Source organism: Hemibagrus wyckioides, linkage group LG25 (assembly GCF_019097595.1).
Source record: "Hemibagrus wyckioides isolate EC202008001 linkage group LG25, SWU_Hwy_1.0, whole genome shotgun sequence".
Taxonomy (NCBI): domain Eukaryota; kingdom Metazoa; phylum Chordata; class Actinopteri; order Siluriformes; family Bagridae; genus Hemibagrus; species Hemibagrus wyckioides.
This window is the reverse complement of record NC_080734.1, coordinates 15840002-15850891: the sequence shown is the minus strand read 5'-3', so window position 1 is coordinate 15850891 and position 10890 is coordinate 15840002. Positions and strand designations below refer to the sequence as shown.

The following is a 10890-nucleotide window of genomic DNA, read 5'->3' as shown; positions in this document are numbered from 1 at the left end:
ATGGTACGTAGATTTTTACCACTGCATGTCTTCTGTGATCCTTGCAGGCATGCAGCCAAGGCACGGTCACACACTAGCCTAAATAAAAATTTCCTGCATTATATTCATATAATATATTTCACTATATATAGAGAGAGAGGTGTCTAAATATGTGATTGGCAGAAAAACCTGATTTTGCCCAAAACCCAGTAGTTTTCCCAGTTCATCATACATCTATATGCCACATGTATCCTTTACCCCACTCAGGTGTTGGAGGTGCTTTGGGAGTTAGCCCATCTCCCTACCCTTCCCACCACTCTGGTCCAGCAGGCCCTGGAGGAACACCTGACCATCCTGAGCGATGCCTACGCTGTCAAAGAAACGGTTAAGAGAAGCTACATCATCAAGTGTATTGAGGACATCAAGAAGGTGAGAAGCGAGTTTAGATACCCCCCCCCCCCCCCCCCCCCACATGCAGAGCCCTCCTAGCTTCATTCAGCAATCATTTTACATCAGTGTCTGGTAAACTTTAGAGTAGAGCTTCTCACATGATTGTCACAATATCCAGAGTAATTTAAAGCTACAGAAAACGTGCCTACTCTTAATTATTCTTTTTCTTCACCCTAGTCTGCTGTCCTGTTGCCCTTTGCCGTTTTTGTTAGCTTGCTGCTGATGAACATGGTTGAAAAAGTGAGGGGTCTCTCACTTTTTCAGACACGTCTTCCATCTTCCTCCTCCTTCCTGCGCTATTCTCCCTTCTTATATATATATATTTTTTTAGCAGAAACTGCAAAAAAAAAAAAAACCTCCAGCAGAAAGCAGGCTTGCTTGCAGCCCCTGCTCAAAACGCTAATATTTTGCAGTGAGCTAAGAGCTATATTAAGAGCTGAGCCGAGTGTCCAAAGGTGTCATCCTATCTCTGATGCCAGACAGATATTTGGCTCGCCTCTTGCCTTCCCACATACTCACAGTCACATTTGCACACTCCTTCCAGCTCCCATTCTGTGCTTCAGGCTCAATTCCAGGGTGATTGGGTTGCTGCATAACTGAGGGGTACTGAAGTCTCATAAACTCCTAGCCGAGCTCATTGAATGCAACTGCAGTTTATGTCTTTAGATACAAATACAAGAGGACTCAAAGTCTACCAGCGAGATACAGGTGTCTTTTTTTACTGGCTCCTGGGGCAAGAAGAAACCAGCCTGGGCTAAAGTAAGAGAAGCACCAGGGCCTGCAAAGACCCTACTCTTCTATTTACTGACAAATCACAACTTACTTTCAATCTGATGCCAGTCTTTCACAGTCCAAGAAGATGGGGGTTTGGTGGCACCAAGGGGATGAAAATTTGTGAAATGATGATTCTGACTTGAAAGACATGTTTGTTGGTGAAAAATTGAAAGTGTTTCTTTTTTTTTTTTTTTTTTAACCTGGATTTAATTTTATTTCTCAAAGCAACAAAGTCATTCATCAGAACAGAGATCATTTAAACCAAAGGCTTAGTTGGGCCTCTTGGGAGTTTTTAGGACTGGGTGATTTTATCATTAATTTAGGAGGGGAAAAAGAAAAACACACATCACTAACAAATACCATCATATATCTTGAAACACTCCATAGCTTTTAACACTTCTTTAACACCTAAGCAACCTTTCTTTGTTAACACAAATTCCAGCATCTCTCTAAACTAAACAAGTAGAAGTGCTTTTATTAGAGATTTGCTTCATATGGAATACCATTTGTGCCCAAAAAAAAAAAAATATATATATATATATATATATGTTAAAATATTTAGACAGTTCTGAAATATTTACACAAGCTGGTGCATCATATCAATGTTTCAAACAATTATAAAAACAAACAAATAAATAAATAAATGTGTAATCTAATTATTACTAAATACACTTTTATATATTTTTTTAATTGTTTATATATTTTATTATGGGGCGTTTCCCAGCAGAAGTGATTCTTTAGTCATTTCTTCTTCAGTCTTGCCAGTCTATATATAAGTAGCTTATCGGTAAAAAAAAAAAAAAAGCCTAGTCTCTGTTGTTGTGGTGTATTCCCAGTTTAAGCAAATGAGTCGATCGATTCTCTCCCCAGAGAGATATTTATTTTTAATAACTAATATAAAAGGCTTAAAGCATTTCATACATGACGCTTTCCTAGTTTTTGGCCAAGCTAGATGCATCTGTGTTGGATGAGCTGGATGGATCAGTTTTCAGAAACACACACAGGCCGGTAAAGAGCATGTCAGATCAGCTTGTTCACAGTGGAGGAAATGACCTGACCGAACACACTGTAGTACTGTGGTGTTTTGTATTTTTCCCAGCTGTCTATTAGCGCAGGGGACAGTGTTAAAGTATGTGTGTTAATCATGTCTCTTTCAAAGCTAGCACTGGTGGTTTTTAATGTTGTCCAGCATGATCAGTGGTTGGATGTGTAGTTAAACAAAGTGAAAGCATATAAACTTTTGTTAAATGGCATGGTGGCACAGTGTTGTTTAATTCTTGATTCTGATTGGTCCGATAGAGCTGATTAATTTTCTATAAAAGTAGGAGCATTTTCAGATGTCACCCAGAACCCTGGTTTCTTTCTCATGATGTCTCTTGCCTTCCTCACCTTCAGCTTGCTCATGTGGGATAAGTCTATATACGGATATCTGTAGAGTTGCTTTGTGACAGTAGTGTCTGTGGTTAAAAGTGTTGCATGAATACAATTAAACTGAAAATAGTGTACGTGATAAAAGGTGCAGGCATCCTTCAACAGTCAGTGTATCTTTAGAATGGACAAAAAGTGTTCTTTAATTCGTGTAAATATGTCAAATTACTGTGGTGCAAGAGGAATAAAACACTTTAGGACATGCTATTATCGGAAATAATCCCCAGATTTTTATAACAGCATGTCCCAAAGTGTATTATTCCCTACATAACCCAGCTGTCCATTAGCCATTTATGTTCTAACCTGTGAAAGTTCATTTGTAAATATCCCAGAGGTGCAGCCAGCTGTTTAGAATGTTGCTGAAAAATATGTTCATTTGCCCAATTAGCTACTACATAAATAAGAGGTGAATAAGTTTGGTCCATCCATGATGGTGATAAAACCACCCTGATTAGGAGGTATTATGAAATACTATCACATATTAAAAAAAATAATAATAATAATCTGTATTATAAAATCCCTTTTATGATTTGTTTTTTTTTTTTTTTTTTGTTTTATTAATTTCATTTAGGCACAAATGGTATTCCAGAATTTGCTTCTAATATTATTCTTGTATTTAATATAAATACCATTAATGAAGTCAAAACAGAATAAGTAGGCATATCATTTATATACCACATCACCCATCCTTAAAGCTGGTACTGTTGTGTTCAGTGTTCCTAGATGCGAAGCACCTCGTGAACCTTGTCTGTTCACGTCCATCGTTCGTGTAAGTCCGAGTGGTTAGGGAACTGGTTACTACCCTTCCAGCCATTCTCATTGGTAATTGTCCAGGCTTGAAATATTTAACAAGGACTTTTTTTCTTTGCCAGTTATTCATTTTTGAGCTCAAATGGTCAAAAACGCAGCACCTGCAATAAAAGTGGTGGCCATGAAGGTTGCTAGAAACTTCATAGAGCACACTGTGACATTTTACTTCATTGGCCTGGAACTAATAAGATTAATACTATATACTATACTGTATTTTACATGTATATAGTTTAGTATTTGTAACATATGCACTTACCCTGCACTTACATACACCAAATTTGATAGACATATTGGTCTTCTTAAGACAGCCGCATTACTGAATTGCATCCTTTATCTCCGCCCAACAGGAAGCAGTTTTGTGTTTTATCTCGACAGGTTTTCACAAGTGTGGCATACTTCTAGTGTACATCATGCATTAAAATCCACCGTTTAAACAAAATAAGTCATGAAGTTATTGTCCAGCAGTAATAGACATTCCTGTGACTCACGTAATGTGAGATTAGCATGCCAGTACAGGCTCATGTAATAGACATTTCTGCGCCCTTGGTGCTGGGCCCCATAAATCGCTCTTCTTTATTTCTTTGGAGAAAATCTGAATCCCAAACTGCTGCCTATTTATATCAGTGATTTGGAATCTAAGGAAGTAGATAGTTTGGACCTGTGTGCAAGTATGAAGGCAGCTTACCTGCCACGCACACGTTTGCAAATGTGGAACACGGCAACAATTTAATTGCATTTTTAATAGAAGCACTAATAAAATGCCTCTGTTAAAATTCTCAATCCCCTTCTCAGCCCACTCAGTGTTAAATCCAGAATATGCTCAAGCAATGTGGTGGAGTGACCACAGACAGAGGTGCTGTGAACGAGTAACGCTTCGCATCTAGGACAGTGAAACGTTTATTTACTAGCTCTTCCTAGCAGTCTGTGTTTAGTATGTAAAAATTTACAAGGTGATCTTGCTATTGTCTGTTTCTATGAGTTTGTGCTTGTGTGTGTGTTTGTGTGTGTGTTGTAGTCATCCCAGCAGAGTAATCCTCAGTCAGTATGGGTGGTTCCAGCCCTACGGCAGCTCCATGAGATTACCCGCTCCTTCATCAAGCAGACGTACCAGAAACAGGATAAGGTAACGCATATCTATGCAGACACACCTAAACTCGCAGTATCGCCAGCATCGACAGCAAGTTTTTGAACATAAGGGTGTCAAATCATGCAAGGTTTTTATCATCTGTTGTTTTTCAGAGTATTATCCAGGACCTGAAGAAGAATTTTGAGATAGTGAAGCTGATCACAGGCTCTCTAGTGGCATGCCATCGTCTGGCCGTAACAGCCGCCGGCCCCAGCGGTCTCTCAGGGTCCACTCTGGTGGATGGACGATACTCTTATCAAGAGGTAGCGCACTGATTGATAAACCGGGAATTTTGTTTCCTGTTATCAAATTAAATGCTGTTGGTGATATTGGTGTAACCAAGCATCATGACACAAAAATGTGGAAAACTTTTTGCAATATCAGCATGCTCTTAATTGTGCATTTAATGCATTTGCACTCTTTGAACAGCAGAGGTTTTAATCTGCTCAGTTAAAATATAGATAGAGCATGCTGTAAATATTATTATTGTGGGGATGAAGTAGCTCAGTGGGTAAGGTGTTGGACTGTTGACTAGAAAGCAGGTTTCCAGAAAGAAACCAGTAACCGGAAATCGGTCATTTTAGTCTACTTTGGAGCTCTGTTTCTATTTTAAAGACATGGTGAACCTGTAGAACATTTTGTTTACGATATTCTTTATTAGTTTTATAGACATTGTTTATATTGTTTATGATTCAGACCTCTTCTTCATTCAAATTTTGTTCTGGAGTGTATTATTCATTAATGTTACATCCCCCTGTACCCTTATGTCTGTGCAGTATTTGGAAGGTCATCTGAAGTTTTTGGCATTCTTTCTACAAGAAGCCAGTCTGTACTTGATGTGGAACAGAGCTAAAGAGATCTGGGAGTGCTTGGTGTCTGGCATGGACGTGTGTGAGCTGGACCGGGAGGTAAATACGAGGCTATGTCTTTTTTATTATCTATCATGGTGGGCTGATTAATGTGACATAGTAATTACTTTGTTTTCCCCTCTCTGCAGATGTGTTTTGAATGGTTCACTAAAGGACAACATGATCTCGAAAGTGATGTTCAGCAACAACTCTTCAAAGAGAAAATCCTTAAACTTGAGCCTTATGAGATTACTATGAACGGTAAAGTCGTGATGCATCATCACCATGATCAGATCTGTTACCATCGTGTAGTAAAAACCATCCCTATGTGACGGAAAGGATTGTTATTTATTTTTGGTTCCTCTTTTTTTTGTTAGGGTTTAATCTTTTTAAGACCTTCTTTGAGAACGTGAATCTCTGTGATCATCGTCTCAAGCGGCAGGGAACTCAACTGGTAAGAGGTTTTCACCTGTTTAGGCGGAAGAGCATTTTATATTAAATGGCATCCACACCGATACAGTATATTTCATTCTGTTTCAATCTATAGCCTCAACCCCACTCAATCATGTGGATTAGTTCAATCTTTGGTTTAGCACCCAGCTATTAGAGCAGCTGTTAAAAGCACAGATGAACTAAGCTTGCAAATCATGTTGTTATATTACAGTGTGTGGAGCGATTAGACCTAATCGGGATGGACTTCATCTGGAGAATTGCCATGGAGTCTCCTGACGAGGACATCGCTAATGAGGCCATTCAGCTCATCATCACCTACAGTTACATAAATCTCAATCCCAAAATGAAGAAGGTCAGAATACACACACACACACACACATTTCCTTTCTCCTTCTGTCAAATACACAGGAAAACAAAGCTCTGTGTTCTTCCCCTCCATACAGGATTCAGTGTCCTTACATAAGAAGTTCATAGCTGATTGTTATAAGAGGTTGGAGGTAGGTGTCACCATCACCATCAGGGAATGTTTTGCACTTATATATCTTTTTCCTCAACACTGATTTCTCTTCTGTTGCAGGCTGCCAGTTCTGCCCTGGGCGGCCCAACCTTAACCCATGCTGTTACACGAGCAACCAAGATGTTGACAGCTACTGCCATGCCAACTGTCGCCACATCAGTGCAATCACCCTCCAGGTAGGATGGAAATGCATCGGCTTTTCTATTTCACATAACTAAAGAGCAGTTTCGCTTAATGTTTGTGTCTTTTTTTTCTTCCCTTTTACAGGTCTACTAAGCTGGTAATCATTGAGAGGCTGCTGTTACTGGCTGAGAGATATGTCATAACTATCGAGGTGAAGCCAGAATTCAGTTCACACTTTCTTGTTTGCAAGCTTCTTTCAGCCACTTCTAGTGTAAAAATGTCCACAGACCCCTTATGATTTAAGTATAAAAATCTCAGGTTTAATCAGAATGATTTTTCATTGCGTACCTAAATAGCAACGAATACATCCTCATGTATGTCGTAGAATACAGAGTAAGGGACCTTATGTATGTGTCAAATGTAATGTTTTGGGTCATTGTCACAGCCCAGTTGCAGATGTTTTGCAGAGGCAGACAGATGTTTATTTAAAAGTGCCACAAGTTCACACCATCACAGATTCATCACCATACTTAACACCATGGATGAGGTGCTTTACTGTATGACATTTCTCTTTTTATTCTTAAGCAACTAAAAAAAAATCTAATCTCTATTTTTTTGTCTCTTCTGACCATAGAGCCCAGGTCTAATAGTGTATCATCTAGTGTACCCAGGCAAATATATTAGTGTTAATATGGGAAATGGAGCTTTCTTCTGGTATGCCTTTCAGATTTCCAGTGTGTTTTGCCTTATCGGTGGCGTCCAATTGTAGATTTAGAGTCTTGGTGGACTCAAAATGCTACCAGAATTCTGCAGATCTCTAACACTGATCCTTAGAGAATGTTCCTCACTGTGCGTGGGAACAAAATACACTTTCAGATGAAGCTCAGATTGTTTTAAACTTCTTTATTACTATTGCCTTAACAGAGGATTTGGACATGTTCAGGTATTAAGGAACTTGCCCTCCATGTCACTTCATATTTATATATCCTGTAAAAATAGGAAGTAGAGGGCTTAAGAGTTTCTGAACAATCCGCTGGAAAAGTGTGTGTGTGTGTGTGTTTGTGTACGTTTGTTTGCTAAGCACTTTTAATTTCCTAGTATAAAGTGCAAAGTTGCATTTATTTTTGTATGTTCAGTGTGAGAATAGCAGATTACCATATTAGCAGGAGATACTCAGACGCTCTTTACCATGTGTGCTAATAATTCTGGAGCTGCTGGTATTTCTTTATTTCTTTATATATATATATATATATATATATATATATATATATAAAATTTTTCTTTCTTTTTTTTTTTTAAATTTAAGCTAAAGAAGGTTTTTATTCCTGACGTTTTTACCCAGAGAACACACACATATTATTTATTTTTACTTTAAATTTTAAATAATATGCTTAATTATTATTGTATTGTATTGTCTATCATACATATTAGTGTAACTGGCATAATTTAGAACTGTGTAAAGTTATTGTAGATCTCTTTCTCTCTCACTGTCTCTCGCTCTCGCTCTGTCTCTCTCTCTCTCTGTCTCTCTGTCTCTCTCTCTCTCTCTCTCTCTGAAGCATGTTCTGTCTAAATCTTCACCTTTAATAACGTCATCAATGTTTGCAGTTTAGTGTAATTATCTGTAAAGACTACTACTTCTGTCTCTACATGATTACTTCACTCAGTCTTCACAGTATTAGTGAAAATGACCAAGGCTGGAATTAGTTAATGATACGATCGTACACTCATCCGAGACATTTAGTAAATGACGTGTAAAGTGTGTAGTTACTGTTTATAAATAGCAGTTCTGAGGTTGGAATAGATAAAGGCATTCTTCTTTGTGTTCTTCTCAGGATCTGTACTCTGTTCCTCGAACTATTCTACCTCACGGAGCTTCTTTCAACGGCCATCCTGTAACGCTTCACATTACCTACGAATCTACCAAAGACACTTTCAGCCTAGAGGTAGTCACTAACCTGAGGGCACACACACACACACACACACACAGACATGCACACTTTCTGATCACAGATTATCTCAGATTAAAGCATCACCAATAATACTTGCACGTAGTGTGTGTGTCTCTCTCTCTCTCTCTCTCTCTCTCTCTCTCTCACTCACATACACACACTTTCTGATCAGAGATTATCTCAAATTAAAGCACCACCACTAATACTTGTATACACACAATGGGCAGGATCACACCATTACCTTGTATGGGAAGAACACACCTTTCTGTCCATAAATGGGGAGGTAAACCAGTGGGCAGTTAGAAAGCAGCTTTTGCCTTATATGAAAGAATAGCATAACTAAGCATAAGCATAACTATCTCTCTCTCTCTCTCTCTCTCTCTGTCTCTGTGTGTGTGTGTGTGTGTGTGTGTGTGTGTGTGTAGGCTCACAGTAATGAGACTGTTGGGAGCATCAGGTGGAAGATTGCAGAACAGCTTAGCTGTCCAGTGGACAACGTGCAGATATTCGCCAACGACAGCATGGTGAGACAATCACACAGTAATCCACAACAGCCATGACTGGATTTCACTGACCGGCCACTTTATTAGGAACTCTTTCATTGTATAAAATCATGGGCAGGGTTTATTTAATGTTCACAGGAAACACCAGAATGGTAAAAAAGTGTGTTCACAGTGACTCATGATCACAGTGACCACGTCCAGGCTGGTTTGAGTTATTCAGAAACTGCTGATGTCCTGGGATTTCCAAACACAGCAGTGTTTTGAGTTTAAACACAGTGGGACAGAAAACAACAATCCAGTTCTGTGGGCAGAAAAATCCTTGTTGTTGAGAGCGGTCTGAGGAGAATAGCCAGACTGGTTTAACCTGACAGGAAGGCTACGGTTAAGCAAATAACCACTCTTTAATTGTGGTGGGCAGTAAAAGCACTTGGGTGAGGTGATGGGCTACAGTAGCAGAAGACTACATCCGTTTCCGCTCTTGTCAGCTAAGAACACCAATCATGGGCACTAAATCCGGACAGCTGAAAATTGTAAAAGTCGCATGTGATCTTATGAATCTCAATTTCTGCTGCAGCATGCAGACGGTGGGGTCAGAATATGGCATTATTATTATATGCCATCTGTTGACCCAGATTATTGTGGTTAAGATTGGACACCCCTTCACTAGAATCTCAATATGTTTTTAGCCCTGGTAGAATTCTAAAATCACTGGGGGTTCTAGCCGGTATCATTATAGTGTTCCTAATGAAGTGGCCAGTGTTTTTACACATCCGCCCATTTTTTTTTTAATTTTTTAAATGTGTTGTTCTAAACATTGTCATTGCTAATATTTTTTAATGCAATTAAAGTTCATGCTCCAGCTTCTAAAATGTATGTGTGCCTCCAGCTGACCATGAACAGAGACCAGAAGCTGTTGAATCAGCTGGGTTTCTCTGATGAGCAGAGTCTGACAGTGAAGAGTTCAGGAACTGGCACTCCATCTGGCAGCTCTGCAGACAGCTCAGCCTCTGCCAGCTCCAGCAGCAGCGGGGTCTTCAACTCAGCATATGCGCTGGAGCAGGTATACACACACACACACACACACACAGCTGTGTCAGAGATTACCAGAGCTCTCTCAAATTCATATCTTATGGTATATTGAATGCCAATGTTCACCTAGCTTTACACACACCCATGTGCTTATCTTTGTGTAAACTTGTGCACTCGTGTGTGTGTGTGTGTGTTGTAGGAGAAGTCTCTGCCTGGCGTCGTGATGGCATTAGTGTGTAACGTGTTTGAGATGTTGTATCAACTGGCTAACCTAGAGGAGCCTAGGTAAGATCACAGCACCAGATTTAAATCAGCGTAACCCAGAAACATACAACTAGCCTTTTTTTTTTTTAATATGGTTCCAATGCATTCTAGAATAACTTTACGTGTGAGGAAGTTGTTGCTGCTCATCCCAACTGATCCGGAGGTGCAGGATGCCCTGGATAACTTTGTTCCGAAGGAGTCCAGTGTGTGGAGCCACCAGGTGCCAAAAGATGATTCACAAATCTTTATACACTCCAGTTTAACTTATTAGCAGAGGGACTTTATGGTGATTTTAATTGTGACTGAATGAATGTGTAATGAATACCAATGATTTTATACAATTTATATTGTAATAGCCTGATGATTTTATATTTTGATCCGTCATGGAAAAACACTAGACTTGTGCATTTCCTTTAGAGCCACAGTCAACAGGTTCACGACATTTTAATTCGAAATAGATGTTAATTATATGCAACACATTTCCAGAACATATTTTAATATTTGTCTGGATGGCAAAATGATCGATGCACATAAATTATCTTAATTTTGTTATTCATAGTATCAATAATAGGAATCTTATGATTTTACTGCCTGAACTGGCACACAGCTAGCAATGTGCTGACAGCAGCCTACA

At 39.1% G+C, this 10890-nt stretch overlaps 1 protein-coding gene across 2 annotated transcripts in view; it reads left to right on the top strand.

The window, feature by feature from the left end:
- Positions 1–10890, top strand: part of usp24 (ubiquitin specific peptidase 24) — a 54915-nt gene that overhangs the window by 27342 nt on the left and 16683 nt on the right. The window contains exons 15-30 of one of the 2 annotated variants that reach the window (XM_058379218.1): positions 247–408; positions 1096–1188; positions 4457–4564; positions 4681–4830; positions 5344–5475; positions 5565–5676; positions 5793–5869; positions 6080–6220; positions 6312–6365; positions 6446–6561; positions 6653–6719; positions 8344–8454; positions 8886–8984; positions 9850–10023; positions 10192–10277; positions 10368–10476. In XM_058379218.1, the coding sequence (XP_058235201.1) occupies positions 247–408; positions 1096–1188; positions 4457–4564; positions 4681–4830; positions 5344–5475; positions 5565–5676; positions 5793–5869; positions 6080–6220; positions 6312–6365; positions 6446–6561; positions 6653–6719; positions 8344–8454; positions 8886–8984; positions 9850–10023; positions 10192–10277; positions 10368–10476 (1791 nt within the window). The remainder of the gene's footprint in view (positions 1–246; positions 409–1095; positions 1189–4456; positions 4565–4680; positions 4831–5343; positions 5476–5564; positions 5677–5792; positions 5870–6079; positions 6221–6311; positions 6366–6445; positions 6562–6652; positions 6720–8343; positions 8455–8885; positions 8985–9849; positions 10024–10191; positions 10278–10367; positions 10477–10890) is intronic. The other variant, XM_058379219.1, reaches the window with a different exon arrangement.